Consider the following 20,973-nt stretch of genomic DNA (forward strand, 5'->3'; position numbering starts at 1 on the left):
GTTTCTACTGACGTATCAACAACCCAAGCTCTACACACGGCTCTCTCCCCACAGCAGACCCCGAGGCAGGACTCTCCTACCATGAGGAGCATGACTGTATTTGGAATAATGTCTGGATAAAGACTCTTAAACACATCACAAGCCTAAAATAGACTTTCCAGGTGTTCAAGAGATTGAAACATTTCCCCATGTGATACAATCTATTAAAATGCAAATGCAGGAAAGAAATGAAAGTGTTTCCAGAACAGAGCACCTGATTTTATGATAGCTTTCCATTTAACCACAGGATTTTAATAAACTTCCATTCAAAGTGTACTTTTGAAGCTTGACGTCTTTTTTCTAGGTATTAAAGAGTTTCTCCCTAAGTAAGGGGGAAGTTTCTAACAGATTAATCCTGGTTGCCAAAAATGGAATGAAAAGAACACTCAACAGATCACAGTTGATTTCGTGATAACATAACTTAGGCAGAAACTGTCACTGCCCACGTTCTACTCACTGTCAAAGCATTGGTAACACTTCTAAAAATCCCAAAGAGACGTGTGTGGGGATACTTACAAAGGGCAACACTGGAAGCACTGGCGTCCCCCCTCTTTCCCTAACACACTTATCAAAGATGAGCTCTAGCGCCCAGTCCCTGGGGGGTCAGGAGAGCATGTGACAAGGGTCAAGGGCCTGGTCTGCAGTGAGATGAGAGATGATGATCTTTAGATAAAGAACCACTCACTTTTATTTCCTAAACTCCTCTCCACTCCCACTGGTGCAGTTTCATTTTGAAAATAACTTTTTAGTTGTTCGGTTTTTTTTAACTTTTGTGGGGGGGTTAAATTAGGTTTACTTATTTATTTTTTTTAAGAGGAGGTGCTGGGGATTAAACCAAGACCCCATGCATGAAAATAATTCATTTTAAAGTTCCAGGAGAACTGCTTTGGGAATTTTTTGAAATCAAGGGGAAACACGTAATTGACTATGAAGCAGAAATAGACCATGGGGTTATGTTTTGTTTAGACACGAACTGAGATCTCTAGTCTACAGCTGTATTAAATTCTCAATCTGTATCTTTTCTATATGCCAACATAGGATATTGCCTCTAGTTTTCTGTTTTTTTCTTAAGAAACAATTCACTGCCTGCAATTACTTAAGTTTCCAAATGCCTTGAAGACAGGAACTTTTTGTCCAAGCGTTTGGGGTCACAACTGACAACCAGGAGATGACCAATAAGTATCTGACTAGTGAAAAAGACCCCTCATCTTACTTGTTAGAAACCTGAGGCCAAGAGAAGTGAAGCAGCTGGCACAGCTCTTCCCAATCTATGTTCCAGCAGAACCGGGACATCACAACATCTCCACCTGTATCTCAAAACTCCCTATCCAATAATAGTTTTTAAATGCCTACCGATGTTTTAAAATGGATGAGTTCTCCCTCTTTATTTCTTAAGGGCCCGTAGTTTATAAGGTAAAACTACCAGCTATCAAACATTTAACCCACATAAGTGCCAAGATGCATTTTCAATGCACAAGAAAACACCAGGGGAAAAGTACTGGGTGTTTGACAGTTTCATTTCCTTGACTGACTGGCACTTGGAACCTTGCATAGTCAGGTTCCATGAACCACAGCCTCCAAAGAACCAATATGTTGGCTTTTCCTACATGCCATCACATACCAGAAACAAAGTCCACCATCAATAATCTACTACCAATTTTACTTTTAAAAATAAACTGTAAGGAAGAGGTCAATGTAATATAAACACAAGGAGTCAGAAAAAAATAGCTTTAAGTCTCTTTCAACACTGTGCAGTTCCATTATTCTTTGAAAACACGGCATGGAGAAATTAAAATACACTCCTGAAACCATCCCTTCTATCCAGCCAGCAAGTACTTACTAATCAGCTACAGGCTGCCCAATCCTGGATCTGGAGGCTTTCGCAGTAACACAATAGATACGCTCCAGGAGGGCAGAGAACAGAAGGCTAAGAGAAGAGACAGGCAGTCAATGCATAATTACCTAAATCATAACTCACCTGCAATTGGGACAAGCACTACAAAGATGTGATTAAACACACAACGGAATTTTAAACTCTATGTGAAATAAAATATCAAGGCTCAATGTCATAAATATCTGGATTTTTTTTTCCCTAGTATCTTCATGGCAGGAATAATAATGATGTTTAATATAAGGGGGGGGGGCATGCAGAGGACAGAGTAACAGAAGGTGAAGGCTCCAATTAGAAAATGGAAATCAAACTTTTGCCCCATGGTGTCAGAGGAGAGCTTCGCAATCAGATCTTTGAACGACTTGGCTGTAAAGCAAAACCATGTGGGATTTCAATCCAGCAAATTCCCATGGACTCCCACCTACTGTTGGAACGTTGTCCGGTTTTCAAATATACTTACCAACATTTATTCATGTTGAAACTGACCCAGAAGTACTCTTCTGGTTTCCCTTGAAACGGCTGTATAAAAGCAATGAACTATGTCATAAAGGTACTTCGATGTATTTTTCTGACCGTGACAAAAATCTATAAGGATGAAGTAATGGTATGTTTTTCTTGGGGGGTGGGGCACAGTATCTGAATTACACTTGGTCCTCCATATCCTTGTGTTCCACATCCCTGGATTCAACCAAGCATTCATCAAAAATATTTGGGGAAAAAAATTCCAAAAAGTTCCTATATATATCATTCAGGTATAAATAATCCAGGGGTGACCTAAAGTCAATGGGAGAGTGTGCAAAGGTTATCTAAAGGATGTCAAGCATTCTCAGATTCTGGTATCCTCAAGGGTCCTGGAACCAAAGACCCGAGGATACCAAGGGACGACTGTACTAAAATTCACACATCCCATAAGGTAATGCCAAATTACTGAGTATCCGAACACCAGGAGCTGGGAGTCCTGAGTGCCAAACACTGGCTCCAAGTCTGCTGAAGGCTGAGACAATATGGATATTAGAATGAAGTAGAGAACTTACATATATTATGGCATATCATATGACTTAATACATACACTGCTGGGAAATTTAAAAATACAATTAAGTAAAATCATCCTTATAATTTCCTAAGACTCTACAATTGCCACTTTGAACAAGGCACAGTCTTCCCCAACCTCATCGTTTCAACATTTGGACAACCACAGGTACAGTGCTTTCTCTGTTACTAAGCTGTCTATATTTCCATGTATGACTAGTACAGAGGAAAAAAAAATGAATAAGGAGTAATCAGAACATTTAAATAGATTAAAAATGTACACCAAAATGGTGTAATATTTACCAACTATAGACAAGGGCTGTAATAATCACCTTTATAGAGATTACTGACAAAATGACAAAAATAACCAAATACATGTAACTATGTAACTATTTAAACTCATAACAAAGGCTTTTACAATACTATTAGCAGTAAATGAGCAACTCCCATAAAATATGACTTAATAGCACCCTGATAAGAGCTTAAGTACATATAACCATTGTTATGTGAGAAACATTATTTTTAATATGTCACAACCTGACAGGATTTAATTACCACACCTACTTCAAACTATTAGCTGTTTCATTCAAACCTGGAAAAATAATATTTATGTGGCTATTGAGAATCATTATGATTGATGCCATCTTTTGTGTTATTGCCTTTACAGTCACTTGCATTTGTTATTTTTAACAAGGAAAAATGAAAGGGGAAATGGTGTGTTTTTGTTTTGCAACAAAGCTTTTCTGGTGATGACTAACTTCTTCCTTTGAACACAAAAAGCCTCTTTAACTAATGTACATATAAATATATTCTTTACAATGTGCACTAAGCAAAGAAAGGGAAGGGGAGGGCAGAGGGCTGTAGGACTTGAGCCAGAATTAAAAGCAACCTAGGCAAGATGAATACATGAAAGCTGTCAGGATAGTTGTTATTCTTACTCTCAATTTCTTAAGGCGCATCTGCTCTCAAGGAAGGAAAAAAAAATCATAGTTTCTTTTAACCATACCCACAACAGATCTCACTTGAAAGGAAACATAGCGAGTGATTTGGCATGAATGGGCATATTACCAATTTTCCAGCATCACTACTGAATATTTATGTCGGTGACGAATGATGACACTGGTGAAATATTTTAACATGAAGCCTTGCCTTGTAAATCGTCTCAATGATGCTGTGTCAAAACAACACCTACCATAAATCAGAGGCTTCAGGACCAGTATTTCTTGTTCTAACATGCTACCTGCTCAGCAGAATCACTTGTGTGAACAGGCACAGATTAACGTGTGTTAAGCAGAGCCCTCTTACCTCCTAACTTGTAGAGCTATAATTTCACAGGCCTATTATCGTCAAGGTAATTTTGACAGTGCTGAAATATTATACTTGTTAAAAGTACGCATTTAGCACTAACCCCAGTGGTCATTTGCACTGAATAGACAGACGGGCATCCCTGCAATCATTATTCTTCGCTACTGATGACTCTTCTTTTCCAGCAAGGCAGTGCTCTGTTGACAACTGATTTTATAAATAGTACAGAGCAAGATGGGCGTCCTGACAGTACAAAGAGCTCAGCGTGTTGCTTTCAATTAACTTTCTTCTTCCCCGTGACGTCATTACACACTTGCAGTGGAGGCTAAGAAGTCCCAGCCACGTGCAAGAGACAGAACCACAGTTCACACCCTTTCCACCCTCGTCCTCGCACCAGCGCTCAACTCCCACACATCGCACGGCCCAATTCGGGGTGTTTTACATGTGTGAAATCTCCAGAGCCTCACTTCCCACTCAGTCAAATTGAATCTTCATCCTTAGTGCAATTCTAGATTTTTCATTAGGGAGGACACAAGAATATGTTTTCCCTTAAAGTAGAGGTCCTACCCTTCCTATTCTGCACCCCAACAGGCATAAGCACCCTCCACCAGAAAAATTTAAATGACCCCAAACAGTACATTTCTTAGGGGGAGGGTATAGCTCAAGTGGTAGAGCGCATGCTTAGCATGCACGAGGCCATGGGTTTAATCCCCAAATACAAACAAACCAACATACTTACTCCCCATTAAAAAAAAAAGAAAAAAGTGCATTCCTTTTTCTCTTTTACAGTGCATTCTCTCTAACTTAACTTGATTTGTACAGGAAAATTAAGGATATAAATTTGTACCTTTTTTCCCCACTGGATGCATAAACAAGTGAACACACACACACTCTCAGCAGTGAAATCAGTCGTACGAACATGAACACACCGGCCCTGACCCAGTGAACTTTGCATTTCCCTGAAAGAATAAACACAGCAGGTCCTGGCACCCGGGGCTCGCTTTCTTAAGGCCAAATAAACAAATATTTATCTGAAATGCATTACAGTCCATGCCCCCAGCCAAGTGTTATGTCACCATAATTAGGCAAGAACAAACAGGACAACTACCCTCCCATCTTCTCACCAAAAACAAAGGGTGACATTCTAGGGACTGGATGAGAGTAAAAGGCTCCTGCTGACTCTGATGGTGTGCGAGAGAACGGAAGGCTGCGCTCACATTTCTCCCGAAACTCTCGTTGGACTCAGGCCCTACAAGTGACCATATTCAACCCTTCAGGAATTGAAAGGCATCCAGGCAAGACGTCAGGAGCAGCCTATTGCAGTCACACAGGGATAAAGGTGGCAATTAGCAAATCCAAATAACTTTGTTTAAGATGCTAGACATTCCAGGACAACACTTGGGAGTGATTCTTTAACAAAGAGGTTAATGGTTTAACGTAATAAACCAGGATAATGCTTTTAAAAGTCCCTATCAACACTACAAAATACAAAGTGATAAAAACAGAATTTCCAAGAAAGCGTTAAAATAAAAATCGGATGTTGGCAATAAGGTACATTATATCCTTACATTATATCCCTGAAATAATGTAGATCATGCTGCCCTCTTGTGCCAGATATAGTCAGTAAAACAACAACCTGGATTTACAATAGAATTCACCTGTGAATTTCTAAATGATTTACTGTTGACCTGGAATTTGTGTCACCCATGTATTAAGATCTGACAGAAGTGATCGGGGTTCCGGTGTTAGAAAACAAAGGTTGATCAGGAGCAGGTAGACACGGTCAGAAGAACACAGACTACTAAAACTGACCACCTTCAAAAAGGCAGACTCAACTCCTGCTGCAATCAAAACATGTAGGAAATGTCAGGGCTCCAGAAAATCTGCAATACACATGCACAATATCACTACCAAAATACATCCATCAAAGGGCAGAGCACAACAAAGATAAATCAATGAGAAAAAGGGAAGAAGGTAAGAAGGAGGAGAAAAGAAACCTTGCTTTTGCCATTCTAAGACCACACACTAGTTGATGAAAATTTTATCCAAAAAGTTTAAGATTTATCGGGTTATGAAACACCAGTAGGCAATATGGTATCACACTATATAAACAAACTAAGTAAACTCCATTTAACCATACATGGGTTCAAAATGAAGAGTAACTTAGCCACAGAGCTTGGAGAGACAGATCAGCTCTCCAGGAGGACTAAACTGCAAGCAGAGAAACTACCATTCAGGAGAAACACGCACTTTGCAACCTGACTCTGCCCTTCTGCTTCACACGCATGTAAGTGAACTTGGGACTTCGGTAGGGCAGCTGGCGTTTCAGGACCCTCCCCTGAAGGCCTGCTTCTCAGCATAAGTGTCAAGGGTCCCACAGTGATTAGGAAAATGCAGGAGGACCTGGGACGAAAGATGAGAAGGGAAAACAGCATGTCCACCTCTCTACTGTAGACAGGAATTTTTTGTAATTATATAACCATTCAAGTCTGCAGTCAATTAATACTGATGATGAGGAGTAATCATTCCTATGGCTTGTTTTTCCCACTGTAAAAAATACAAAAATTTCTATCCAAATGGAAATTTAACATCTCCCACATAAAGCCTGAAGTATACTTGATTTACAATGCTGTGACAGTTTCAGATGTACAGCACAGAGGTTCACTTATACATACATACGTGCATATATTTTCTTTTCAGATTCCCCCCCAGCCCCCAAAAAATGAATGTTTTAAATCTACCATTGAAAGAGTAAATAATTCATGACCCCTAAACGTTTTAGGCAAAGTGGACTTATCTTTGGAGTACTTATTTGGGCTTCTATTTTCTTGAAGAAATGAATTTCTGCTAATAGATCTAGGACAGGGGAGACAAGATAAACTCTGGTGTGCTTGCTGCTCAAACGTTAGTGACCTTGAAAATTTAAACTTTGCCCCAAATCCTTGAATAATAAATACATCAGCGTCTGGAGAAGCCTTGAGGTCTTGAATATGAAAAGCCTGGTTAACCGTGGTGACCAGCATTCAGAGGCTGTGATAACAGAAATTCAGGCCCACTTAATGCTCCCATCTTTAGGACTGCAGCTTTCAGATTACCAGCAAAATGCAGCAACCTCATAGTATGTAATAAGACGGACTGTGTGGGACTCTGCAGTCCACCATCCTGCACTCCGCACGGTGCCCAGACTAAACAACACGTGTTGAATAAATCCCCACAAGCCAGTCACATCTAATCTTCACAGAGGAATTAAGTAACCAGCACATGGGTATAAATGTAATTATAACCAGGCGTTACCATGAGTAACTAAGAGCAGGGTGAACCCAGACAGGTGGCTCTAGAGTCCCTACCTCTAGCCGTGACAGCACCCTGCCCTGAGATCTGCCAGCTCAGCACCACTTCGGTCACGGGGCGACTGAGGGCCAGGCCAAGGCCACCCCGAGCTCTCTCCAGCCCAGCGCCCTGTCTCAACAGGTCCTGTCAATCACCACCTGAAAGACAAGCCCACCCTGGGCCTCACCACAAGTCTAAACAACTGAACAGAGTGGGCATGTAGGCTGATGAACTAACTCTTCATAGAAACCCAGTCAGGAGGCTACCTTCCACGACAAGATATGTCAAAGGCCTCAAGGAGGAATCAACCACTGGAAAACCTTCAGGTGCACTCAGATCGAGAAACTTACTACTCAAGGTCCACCTGCTAAGTACCGCAAAGCCTCTTCTACGGAACCAAAAGTGCACAATATAACTTTATTCAAGAGGATGTTTACATTTCACCCAGCTTGGGTCTTTAGTAATTTTTTGTTACCATTTTACTTAAATCTTATAGTCAGGGCACATGCCAAGAATCTGTTTCCAGAAATGCATGAGCAATGAAAGAAACACAGTCCATCTTGAGTAGGGAGATTCCTTGCAAGAAGGTCCTTCCTAGAGGACAACCTAGCTTAATGCTATGTAACACAGCCCATGTTTTAGCAATGACATTTAACCACATTTGCATCAAATTCAGGATGTTTCATAAGCCACACAACTAATTAGTTCCTAAATCATTCTGCAACATTAACGTTCATTTATCTTCACACACACGTAACTTGGAATAAAAGCTTAAATGCTCCTGTATTCAGATTTTCTCTGGTAGGAGAAAAATATCAGTGAAGCTTTTGGTAGAAAATGAATCAACACAAACAGTGATTTCCTTCCAACCATCTCCTCCATTTTCAAATACCAAAAAGACTAAGTGTGTGTTAAGACATATTTACTGAGAAACTTTGTATCTGACTTACCTATTGGATTTCTATCAAAGAACAACACCGGAGCTCTCAGAATGGACTCGAACATTTTGTTGTGCAAAGTTTGTGAAGAACTAACTAGGACGTAGAAAACCAACAGAGATCTGGCCAGGCCAAAAAGGACGGTAGCGACAGTTAAACCTGAAACAAAGAAGTGTTACTCAGACAACACAAGATCTCTGACCTTTCTTTAGTGATGCTAAGACACGTCAGGTAGTTTATGCTGCTATTATACAGTTCATTCCATAAAGCAACCGGATTCTATCAGAATGCAATGCATTCACAAGATACATTTAAAAAGAAAAATATAAAATCACTTATCTTCAATTTCAAGTTCTACTAAAAACTCAGAAAAGGATAATTATAAAAAGTAAGTCTTCCCTTCGAATTTCGAATCTGGCTATTTACAACGTGTTTCATAATCTAAAAGTGAGGTGTGCTCTGTGAACAGCATGTGAATTAACGGGGAACAGGAGAAATGATTTACTACCATTTCTGCGTAGACAAAGCCCAAATCCCTTTAACGAATATGAAAATATCCCATTAATTTGCAAGCAGATAACCTAATCTTAACTGAATCGCAAGAAAACACAACTTACATTTTGACATAATTAATCTAAATGAGCAACTCACTTCTGTTTTATATGCACAAAACATTCCTAAATGAACATAATCATTAAAACTACATTTTGTTGATGACATAAATGAGTACCTACTGTATACATAAAACTTAAAATAACCCACTTAACGTTTCTTGAACTCACGCTGCTAAACAGTGGATATAACTTCTATAATAAATATTCCATCAGGTACTGCTCTCCTCCGCATCACTGTTAATTAAATTCAGAAAGTTGTTCAAATGCCTCAGTTCCATCAGCAGGCATTTCCCCTTACCCCGCCATCCTATACGAATGTGTTACAGAATCCCTTCCTTTTTCCTCTAAGTCCCGTTTGGTCCACCCATCAGAAGGGGCACAGCTAACGGATTTAGGTACTGTAGCAAGTAATCAACAAAATAAACACCAGATTTCAGTGAGTGAGTTCTTAAAATGATACAACTCACTTTGTCTTTAGGAAAGAGGAGAGTTCCTGTGGGAATATTTAAAATTTTAGATGAGGATTTCCTTTAAAAAGTATGTACCACTACATATACTCTAAGCACTCCTATGAAAACAGAGAGCCAGGTTAATATTAGCCTGGCAAGCCAGATGTTAATCACACCGATGGGGATGCAATGACATTGTGATCTCAAAATAAGAATCCCAATTCCCAGACACTGGGTTTCTCTCTGCTTAGCTTCTGTCCTAGGTAGGTAGTGAAGCCCAAGAGACGAGTAGTGTGGGACGGGGCGCTCTGCACACCTGCGAGGGAGAAATGCTTTTCATATGGGGCTCTTGCTGCCAGAGAATTTCAACCAAGTCCAATAAAAGCCAAGGTTTATTCAGACAGAATTGGAACAATCCGAAACACAGGGTGGGGATCCGTTTCTAATCCCCTTGCCCATCCATATAATGATAGAAGATTTAGCTAAAGCAACCTATTAGAATAGACAATAGCCACATATTTCCGGTGGCTGGTTTTCTGAACGCTCAATCCTGGTTTAACTTCCAAAATCCAGTACAGAGCAAATTAAGAGTCTTCACTCACCCTCTTTCTTCTAGTAGATTTTAAAAATAATTATTCTAATTAATTCACCAAGTAAATGCGACTAAGACTCTTACTCTGCTAAGACATCACTGAATTACCGGAAGCCCTAGTTGCTCACACAGGCTTGCTGTAAGCACCTCAGACTCGCATGTAAGAAACCAGATGATTCAACTGTACCTGAATAAATCCCCAAGTACCAGTTCAGATCAAGCTTCTCAGTTTCGTTTCCTTTTCCATTTACAGTGATGTTCAGGGCTCCTTGTTGATTCGCCCTACAGAACAGGAAAAGAAAATATGCTATAGATGGGAACCGAGATAAATACTTCTTAAAAATTTTAACCTCAATTTGGAAGACGTGTTTTATCCTGGAAAATGGTTCTCAGCTCACAGGGCTCTGTCCCTCTACCTTATAAAAATGCAAACTGATCATGACTTTCGGATCCCCAAATCATCTGTAAAGATGCTACAAAGGGTCAGACATGAGGAGGAGAGACCAGGGGAGGGTCACACTCCACGAGCAGAACTTGAATTTTTCTTCAGGAAAACTACGTGAGGATCAGAAGAGGAAGCTGAACAAGCCCCGCGTCTCCCCTAACTGCGAGGGAAAGTGATGCTTTCTGTAGGTTTCACACCACTTTGGGTCCAGGAATCACTCACCAGTATGAGAGCCACCAATCCTGAAGGACATAGGAAGCCTAGAACAGGGAAACAACAATCAATCGCTGACTGACATCCCCGACCCCCTCAAACTCCCACTCAAGAGCCTGGGGGATGCGAAGGCCCCTCCAGAAAACAGAGGCAGTCCCTCCGGCTCAGGTCTGCACCAAGCCCCACGTCCCAAATAAATGCAGGGAAGGGGAGTGCATATGACACTTTAAAATCTTTTTTAAAAGACATCCTTTTTTCCCTCGAAAATCTGTCCTGCTCATGAGACACCTGTACACTTCACTTCTTTTGCTCCCCACAGATCACGTGTTTCAGTGCAACTCAGGTGGGCTGCAAAATGCAATAGTAATATTATAAACATTGGGGTTTTTTCCCAAAGGAAAAAAAGCTTGAGGGGTACTATGATGGTCGGCTTTATGCGTCAGCTTGGCCAGGCCAGTCTCTAGATATTGAACCAAAAACCAAAATATTGCTGTGAACGTATTCTGTACATATGGTTCATGTCTGTTATCAGACTTAAGCACAGATTAGCCACAGTAATGTGGTGGGCCTCGCCCAGTCAGGCGAAGGCCCTAACAGCAAAATCTGAGGCTTCCGGGAGAAGGAAGAAATCTGGCCTCAGAACTACACTGTCAGCCCCTGCCTGAGATTCCAGACTACAGGACTGCCTTTTAGATTTCAAATTCACTCAGCGGGATCCTTCAATCTCATGAGCCAATTCTTTGAAATGTATCTCTTAATATTAAAAATAACAACAAAATTAAAACAGCATAAATAGTGCTATAAATGTCAACCTTAGCACACAAATCAAAAAACAAATGTCCTATTTACCTGTGCTGCAATGTTTAGAAGAATAAGGAAAATGATGATAAACCAGTGTGCCCCAGCTGTGAAGTAATTCTTATAGGCCTTAAAACCAACTTTTCCTTCCGAACGGCTCTCCTCTGGCAGTGTAACTTGTATATCCTCAGTCTAGGAAGGAAATTGCAGTGAGACCAAATATTAAACAATGAACCCCCGAATTTCAAAACTACAACAATGCCCTCTATTGCAAAGCTGTGGGAGAACAGACACATCTCATACACTGACAGGAGTGCAAAATGGTCCATCTCTGATGGAGACGGTGTGGAAATACCCAGCCACATCATATATGCATGTGCCCCTGGACCCAACAATTCTACTTTTAGGAATCTATCAGAAATAAGGAAACATTATTGCTGCGAGGTTATTCATCATTGCATGACTTTGCTTAAAACAGAACAATGTGATTTGCAGAACACATACAACATACCTGATATAAATTCTATATTAAGGCAGGAGCTTGTTCCAAAATAATATACAAAATGGAGCTAATATACCCCTGTAGATTATTTCTGTCACTCAGTGGTGGAAACTATTTAATACACAATAAGGGCTCAAAATATTAGTAGTGTATAGTAAACTGAGTTCAAACAGCAATTTCAGCTGTTTGAATAAAGAGTGTTTGGATGCCAAGGGAGAGCATAGGATCTGAATGTATTTGGCTCCTGAATTTCAGAGAGTGATTCTTGAGTTGGAATGTGAGGGACTAAATCTGAATACGTATCAAGAGTCACTCAGGCTCCTGGGTTTGGACAGTGAGGGTTTGGATAGCGAGGAATACCTGTGCATGTTCTTAGGGGCGACCGAGTGCATTTCTGCAATTCTGTCTGGAGGGCTTAGAATACATTATAGTCACATGAGCCAAAGATGTCCTGGGCTCTGTGCTGCCACTGGGGATTCAAGGTAGGTAAGATGGGGCTCTCAGACTAGAAGGGTAAGAACGGAAGCCCAGAACGAGCACCAAAGTGCCTGCTGTGTGTCAGAGGCTTTGCCATGCTACCTCTGGCCAATCACAAACCACATGACAACGAGGCAAAATCATACCCACCAGTCGCCCGCAGTGCCAGAACATTCCAACATACAGGAAAAATAGCTGACTGAATGAGGGCCACAGCTGGACTCAGTACGATGGGGTCTTCAAATTAAACCTCAGTTGGAGCCACAAACAGCCAGGAATTTATAAGGGTACACCGGCCACTGACCTCCTTGAGACCCTCCACCCCACACCCAGAGGAGAACCCTAGTCAGGCTGGCTCCCTTCACGCTCTTTCAATTCAACCAATTCCATCGAATAAGGAGGCCAAGTAATCCTAGAGTCTACTCTGGGACAAGCGAAGATGTCACGAGCGGAGCCGACCGAGGGTCCACGAGGCCATGAAGGGTGGGCAGGCCAGGGCACGCTGCAGGGGGAGAAACTCACATCCGGGCCCTCCGGAGCGCCATCTTTCAACGAGGGCCTGGAAGACTGCTGAGACCAAATCGAAGCCTCGGAAAACGTCCGATTCCTCAGAGTGGGAGTTCCGGGGGCTGTGGAGGCTTCAGCCTCTTCATTCTCCTTCTTCAAAATAGACCCGAAATCTACCCCGGATTTCAAGAACTCAGTGTAAGTTCCCTTTTGCACCATTTCGCCCTAAAATAAAAATAAAGAACTTGATAGGCGTGTATTTGCATTTGATAATATTAATCTAAATTAAATACTAACCAAGAGTAGGTATCTGGTCTTAAATTATGATTTTCATTAAAAAAAAAAAGTGATCCCCAGGTCTGGAATTCTAGTTGACAAATGTAGTTTGGTTCTACCTGACAAAGAACTGAGCATTCTGTTCTCTATCAAACCCTGCGGTGGGGCTGGGGGATATGAAAGAAATGTGGAACCCTGTGTTTAAAAGTGGGGGCCACTGACATAACTATCACAGGCATTTAGGGGAGCAAAAGGTACAGAGCTTGGTGGAAGGATCAGCAGTTTTAGACAACATGGAAACTGAGATAAGCCTCATGTGACAAGCAAAACTTTAAAAACAGTCAGTTGGGGAGGATATTCCAGGATACAAAGTTAAACTTGACACGGAAGTGGGAACAAGGTCACCTGCATAGGTAACAGTTACTCAACAAATATTCAATGAACACCATCACAGTATCACGCCCCCTGCAGGGACAGCACTAGCCCCGGCCAAGAGCGGAGTCTTGATGGTCTTCACAACTTCCCCACAAACTCAGGAAACTCCCAACCGAAAATTCAAAATTCCACCTGCTAAAGTAACTAAACAAGGAAGCCATGAGACGGGGGTGGCTCTCAAGTCCTGGCAGCCCACGCCAGCAAATCAGGAACTAAGCAGGAACCAGTGCCCTCAAATCCAAGAAAATGTGAAGAACAACGAATGACAAACACTCAACCAGGCTGCCCCCAAAGCAGCAAACCGCTTACGCTACAGCCAATCTAACCACGTTCTCCTAACACGTGTGACACGTCGCTACACAGCTTCCTCTCCTTAGAAAGTTGTACACAACAACGTGTGGATGTTTTCATGACCTTCTCATCCTACAAACAAGACTCAGCGGATAAACTCAGTGTCTAACAAAACATTAGGGAAAAAATCCCAGGATACAAAACTCTGGTGAAGACAGGTCAGGTGGAAGAAGGTGGCCCAGGGCCCTAGCTGGTGCCCCTGCTCATCCTGTTGCCCGAGAAGGTCCACGGGGAGAAAGCCAGTGAAGCCTGTGGGAACCGACTGACACTGCGGAATTGAACGGTATCCTGTCTGCTCCACTTGGGAGGCAAAATTCATCCACCTTATTAAATGAAATTACCACTTTCCACTTCGTATGTGTAAGATGCACAAGGACACGACAGAGACAGCCAAGCACTGACAATCCCAAGGGGACAAGGGGACAGCCATCCCCTCTCTGTTGTAAGAGAGGGACCAGACAACAGTAAGGATGGCATCCAACTCTTCCAGCAGTGCTCATGGCTGGAGAGATGGCTGTTTTGCTGGTACTAAAACAGGGGGTGATGTCCTCAAAAGAATAAGGGGCCCCCGACACACCTAGGGACTGGCTACACAGCTCACTCTCCCGCCTAGTGACGGTGAGCACTGCCGACGCTGGGGTTCACCACACTAGTATCACCCTCTGCACGGGAAATTCATTCTTCTCGATTCTGAAGAACCTGAGATCTCCAACCCCGAATGAGTGAAGGATCTGCATTTTAATAACTTTCCTTAGAGCAGAAATTAAGTTCATAAGTGAGGGATCTGACCAAGGGTCTACTGGAACAGACCAGGGCTGGATGTCAGGGTGCTGAGGCACAGAAGCAAACGTGGGGAATCAAACCAAGTCTGAAAAATTCTCACAAACCTCCAACCCACCCCAAACCATGCTCGGTGCTGGAGGTTGAATGGTGGTCCCACAAAGAGATCTTCAAGCCCTCAACATGTAGCTGTAAGTGTGATCTGATTCTGAAGCAGTGCCTTTGTGAATGTAGTCAAGCTAAGATGGGGTCACACCAGAGTACAGTGACCCCACATCCAAGAGGACAAACCCAGACAGACAGGGAGAGACCACAGCGCTGCAGCTGGAAGCCAAGGAGCGCCAGGCAGGCCGGAGGCCTCCAGAAGCTGGAAGGAAGGGCTCTCCCCTAGAGCCTTCAGTGACAGCACAGCCCGGCCAGCACCCTGGTTCAGACCCGCAGTCACAACGGTGAGACGATGACTTTCTGTTGTTTTCAGCCACCCAGTTTGCGGTACTTGTTAGAGAAGCTCTAGAAACCAATACACCAGCTTACGCCCATACTTCTGTCTTCTCAACTTTACTAAGACCTTGAACTGCTTCTGCTGTCGCCCCTCCAGTGAACCTCAGAGGAATCTTTCAAATCATGCATCAGATCACACTGTCCCTCTGGCTCTGAACCGTCCAGTGGCTTCCACCCCACTTCCAGGCCTGCTGCCCACGGCTCGGAGACCAGCCCCGGGCACGTTCTCCTGCTCACTCTGCCTCAGACACGCTGGCCTTCCTGCCCCTCCTCCAGCTCGCCAGGTCAGCTCCTTCCTTGGGCCCCTCTGCCTTCCACCCTCTCCCCCGGGGGATTGCATGGCCCGCACCTTCCAGTCACTCAGGCCCCACGAGGCAACACCTCCACAGGGAGGCCACCAGGATGCAAACCCCCAGCCCTGTCTCTCTCAGTGCATCTCTCCTGAGAAGTACAGAAGCCCCACGAAGGCAGGACCTTGTCCTACTGCTGCACCATGCCACACATATCGGGCTCATTAAAAGACCTGCACAGTGAGACCGGCAAACACCTGTACAAAGAGAGTAGGCGTCCCTGGCCAGAGCTGCCCGGCTACCCAGCCTCACCTCTAGTATTAATGGAAGATGCTCTTTGAGCAAGCTGTCTACGACAAGCACATGGCACAAACATATCTTGGTATCTCTAATTTCCAAATAACACACTTTGACTCAAGTCATGGACGAGAAAAACAAAAAGTTCTAGATAAAATAGCACCATTATCCTTAACAAATTTCACTAAACAGTGGTAGTTCAGTCAGTCTCTGGTAGCAGTTTTACATACTTTAGGGGTTTTATGGCATTGAGTGACATTTCCACATGTCTTTGAATTCATCTTCAAAGGCACAAGTACCAATACTGAGAAGAAGGGGACGTGAAACTAAGGAAGGAGGGTGGTGACCATGACCTGCAGGGAGGCCTGTCCTTAAACACACCTGAGTGCCGGCAAGTTCCACAGACTTCTAGAAATTACTTACATCTTTCAGTATCAGAATCTGGCTTGCAGCTTTTAGGTACTGCAACTGATGAGTCACTAAGATTGTGATCTTCCCATGCAGGGCTTGACAAATACACCTACAAACGTAAAAGGGACAGAAAGCAAAAGGACATCAGCGGGGCTGCGCCAAACTGAAAGCACGTACTTTGAAAACATAATGAGACAAAGACAACACGACAGTCAAAAACCGGTAGTTTAAATACCAGCTTGAATATAAGTACAAATACAGATCAATGAATGAATCCAACCAGGTTCTCGAATACATCCGCAGCAAACTCGCGTCTAGCTCCACTAAGAAAGTCTAAAAACAGTCCAGCGAGAGGGCCACCAACTGCTAAGTTTATTTTTCAAATACTCATCTTAACAGTTATTTGTATATTTCATGATGGAAAACGACTGAGCAATACTGAGACTTCAAGCCCAGACTGAACTAAAATGCTAACTGTTCCGTCACCCTGTGGGAGGGGAACAGGACAGGTCTATGTCATATAAAATGTGGGCATTTTTCTTAGCCAGTATCCAAGGTGATTATTTATGATGTACATAGTAGCTTCTCAGTAACCTTTGCCAGACTCTGTTTTCTAGACCTTTCTTCCCCAAAAATATTAGATAGAAAATGAATGGTAGCAGGACCTCAGTCAGTCTCTACATTCCCAGTCCCACTGGGTGACAAATGTTCTTTCATTAAAACTAAAAATCTTTGGAATATATGTATGTATATGCATGATTGTGTTGTACACCAGAAATTGACACACTGTAAATGACTGTACTTCAATTTAAAAAAAAAAAAACCTGAAAATCTTTGAGTATGAAAATAAGAAATGAAAACCCAAAAGGCTCAAGTCACAGTGGAAATCATCCAAAAGCTCAAAAGATACACCAAATTCTTTTGGCCAAGATCCCCTCAGTATTCAACCTTAAGTTTTTCTTTATACTAACCCCTCAAACTGCTCCTACATTTTAAATGTAGACACCCAGGAACTCAGCCCCAGTGCCATCCCACAAGGGTCTACAACCCCTCTGGGGAAGTCAGTAGCCGGGAACGGAGCCCAGGTGACCGCAGGCAGCGCTCCAGGCACCTGCTCTGGGTGCCCGAGTCCCTCACAGGGCAAATCTTAGGACGAAGAGCCACAGCCCAACCTGCTGAGTGAATCAGACAGGGGGATCCAGACACACAAGACTGCAGCTCAGATCCTTCTTACTAACCTGACAACGTCAGACCTCTCGGAGCCTCAGTTTCTTCATCTCAAGACAAGGCCAATGACAACTCATCCATGTGTTCTGAGAACTAAAAGCACTAACCTGCTCAATAAATGTTAGCTCCCTTCCCCACTCCTCCCAAACCCACAAGCGGTCGTGTGCTTTCAGCTCAGGACAGACAAGCCCTAAGGAGACATTTGGACATTGGGCCTGTGATCAGAAGCAAGGATGCAGACACATAACCATCAGGTATCACCTCACACCAGTCAGAATGGCCATCATTCAAAAGTCCACAAATGGTAAATGCTGGAGAGGGTGTGGAGAAAAGGGAACCCTCCTACACTGCTGGTGGGAATGCAGTTTGGTGCAGCCATTATGGAAGACAGTATGGAGAGTCCTCAAAGGGCTAAAAATAGACTTACCATATGACCCAGCAATCCCACTCACTATGTCTGAAAGTATTCATTCTTCCCTTTTGACATGTCTTAGCTCAGCTTTCAGAACTAAGGTTCTTGACTGAGAAAACCCTCCTTCAGACTTAGCACTAAAGCTTTTAATGCAGTTGTTTCTCCTAATTCAAAATTACCTGTCAATAATCCCTGAAGGTGGATGTTAATCAAATCTGATGTGTTGCTAAGTCCAAGATGGAACAACCCCAAACGTTTTATTTGCCAAAAATAGAGCCTCAGATGAAGAAAGCAGACAATACCCTGCATGGAGTCCAGGGAGAAACCCGGAAGGGGTATAGAAAATGCACTGTCGGCTCTGATGTGTGCTCAGAAGGAGGGGTACTGTCTTAGAGGGGGTGACACGGGTGCTGAGACTATCTGAGAGGAAGATCTTTGGAAGAAGAGCAGCAGGTGTAGGGGTCTGGGGACAGAACATGACCTCTTAAGGCAAGTTTGTGCATTCACCGCTTAGCGGGGGTGGGGAGACACATAAGTGGTCAAGTACCACCCAGTGGGGGCTGTGCGGTGACCGAAGGATCTAGTCTCCCCCTGCAAGAACACAACGGAAAGGCAGGGACACGACACTCTCCTTCCTTCTCTGCCCAGTCACACTATCCCCTGACTCAGGGACAGAGGAGGAGCACCTGCACTGGAAAGGCTAGTGGGGGAAGATGGCGAAGACACTTGTTCCCTTTGGAGGACTTGGAGCCACACCCTGAACATGAGGGGGAGTCTGTGAAGGGCTAAAGGGCTGGGGCAGGAAGGTGACCTGCAGAGGCAGTCGTGTGGCTCTGGTTAGGACAGACCTGAAGATCTGATGATGCAGGAGGTGGTGGTCGGTGTGGGGTGGGGGGGTGGGGTGCTCTCTGGAACACAAAGGGATCCACAGCTAGACAGAGAAAAGACTGACACCAGTTCACCTAAGTGCCTCTAACCTCCTGGAGGTGAAAGAACCCACTTACTGTTTGCAACACACACTTGTAAAACTCGAAAACCTCAGTAACTTTGGACATAGATTCATGACTGAAGGAAACTGTTAATGACAAGTTGAAATGTAATTCATTCACCTTTAATACAAACACTCCCCATTACTGAGCCTCGACACGACCGCCATCTTCCATCGCATGTTGTTCCATCCAATTTTCTAACTCGTTGAGAACCTTCTCCAGTTGCTGCTGAGTGATTTCCTAAATTGCATTCGTGCTCCCTGCCCTGAGTTTCCCCAGAGAATGCGGTTCTGATTAGCAAACAACAATCTTAGCAAGCTTGCATCTATCAGGTGTACATCCAAAGTCCTTACACCTAAAAGGTTGGAGAGGACTTTAAAAACACCTCCCATGTGAGGAAGAACTTGGGAGAGCCTGTGTGATAAGCACATTGGTACTTGGCAATCAGATCACCTTTCTCTTTCTCCTCCCTATGACAGGGAGACACATGGCCAGAAGGAACTGTTCTCAGAGTGATGGAGAACTTGGGCAGAGGCACACAAGACGGGGTGACTGACATTTGCGAGTTCACGGCGGGACGCTGGGAAGAGAGAGGCTGGGCTCCTTATGATGCCAGGAGCGTGCGTGGTGGCGAATCTCAGTCACAGCAGTAGCGACCTGTCGCTGAACGTAGTACAGGCCATAGGTACTTCTCTACGGGAAAACTCATCAAGTCACGATCAGGAGGAGGTGGGAAAGGGGGGTCAGATCAGAGAGCTGGAGGCCATGCCATGTGATAGCTGCCCTGCTCTCTCATGCTGCGAAGGAGTCAGCACTACCCCTCAATGTGATGGTGGTGGAGGTGGGGTGGATGGGAGGTGACTGCATCATGAGGGTAGAGCCTTCATAAATGGGAACAGTATCCTCACCAAAAAAAATGCCATGTGAGGATGTGGGAATCGGGCCCTCACCAAACACCAAATCCGCCAGCACCTTGAGCCTGGACTTGCCCAGCCTGCAGAATTGAGGGTTTATAAGCTGCCCAGTCTTGGTATCCTGTCAGAGCAGCCTGGACAGACACAGCCTAGCGAACTAACACAGGCCCTGCCAGCGAGAATCTCCAAATAGCTTCTCTGCCCTACAACCTGCAGCAAGGACCAGCCTCCTGCTCTCACAAGCCGGCTTCTTCCCACCTCTACACCTTCGCGAGATTCTACTCTTCCTTTAGCAAAAGGAACCGAATCCCGTTCTCGGCCTCCACAAGCCCTTCCCCGCCCACAGGCCCACAGGGCGCTTCCCGCCAAGCTCAATGCACAGGGACCTTTGCAATGCAAGCTAAAAGCCTACCACTGCCACTTCTCCCAGTTAGCACTTACTGCCCTGCAGCAAAACCCTCTAAGCCTTGAGGGTGCTCAACTTTTCCCATCTCAACAAGAGACAGACGCTTTAGAGGCGGGAATGAGAGCTGAACGTCTCAGTCATCCTTACTCTGCCCAGGGTAGGGCCTTCCCCGCTCTCGACTCACAGTCCTCTTTTGTGAAATTAGAGGTTTTGCACACCAACATCCGTAAGGGGAACGACCTTACTGCATACAGTAGGTCTCTACTAAGTGCACCTGAATGGCTCGTTGGCTTTAACAAGGTGAACTAACAGGGTGAACATCCTGATACACTGCTCTAGAAGATGGGTTAGACGTGCATGCTGCTTGAGCAAAAGCTAGGTCACGATGCTTTCAAAAAGGCCAGTCTAGACTCCGTAAGAGGCGTTAGTCAGCATGTGTTAGGGCACAGGATACACAGAAAAGCATCAGAGTTGTTCTAGTTCAGTGGTTTGGTGGCCAAAACAAGAGCCATTGTCAACGAATTCCAGGAACAAAAAATGAGATCAAGACGCAAG

At 43.9% G+C, this 20,973-nt stretch overlaps 1 protein-coding gene across 1 annotated transcript in view; it reads right to left on the reverse strand.

Moving 5' to 3' along the window:
* The window catches only part of ABCC4 (ATP binding cassette subfamily C member 4 (PEL blood group)), a 189,797-nt gene that overhangs the window by 85,695 nt on the left and 83,129 nt on the right, over positions 1-20,973 (reverse strand). Inside the window, exons 14-19 of the mRNA XM_006211005.4 lie at positions 16,483-16,579; positions 13,145-13,354; positions 11,695-11,835; positions 10,855-10,892; positions 10,375-10,469; positions 8,545-8,691 (exon numbers count right to left, since the gene is read on the reverse strand). Of these exons, the coding sequence (XP_006211067.1) occupies positions 8,545-8,691; positions 10,375-10,469; positions 10,855-10,892; positions 11,695-11,835; positions 13,145-13,354; positions 16,483-16,579 (728 nt within the window). The remainder of the gene's footprint in view (positions 1-8,544; positions 8,692-10,374; positions 10,470-10,854; positions 10,893-11,694; positions 11,836-13,144; positions 13,355-16,482; positions 16,580-20,973) is intronic.

Source organism: Vicugna pacos, chromosome 14, assembly GCF_048564905.1.
Source record: "Vicugna pacos chromosome 14, VicPac4, whole genome shotgun sequence".
Taxonomy (NCBI): domain Eukaryota; kingdom Metazoa; phylum Chordata; class Mammalia; order Artiodactyla; family Camelidae; genus Vicugna; species Vicugna pacos.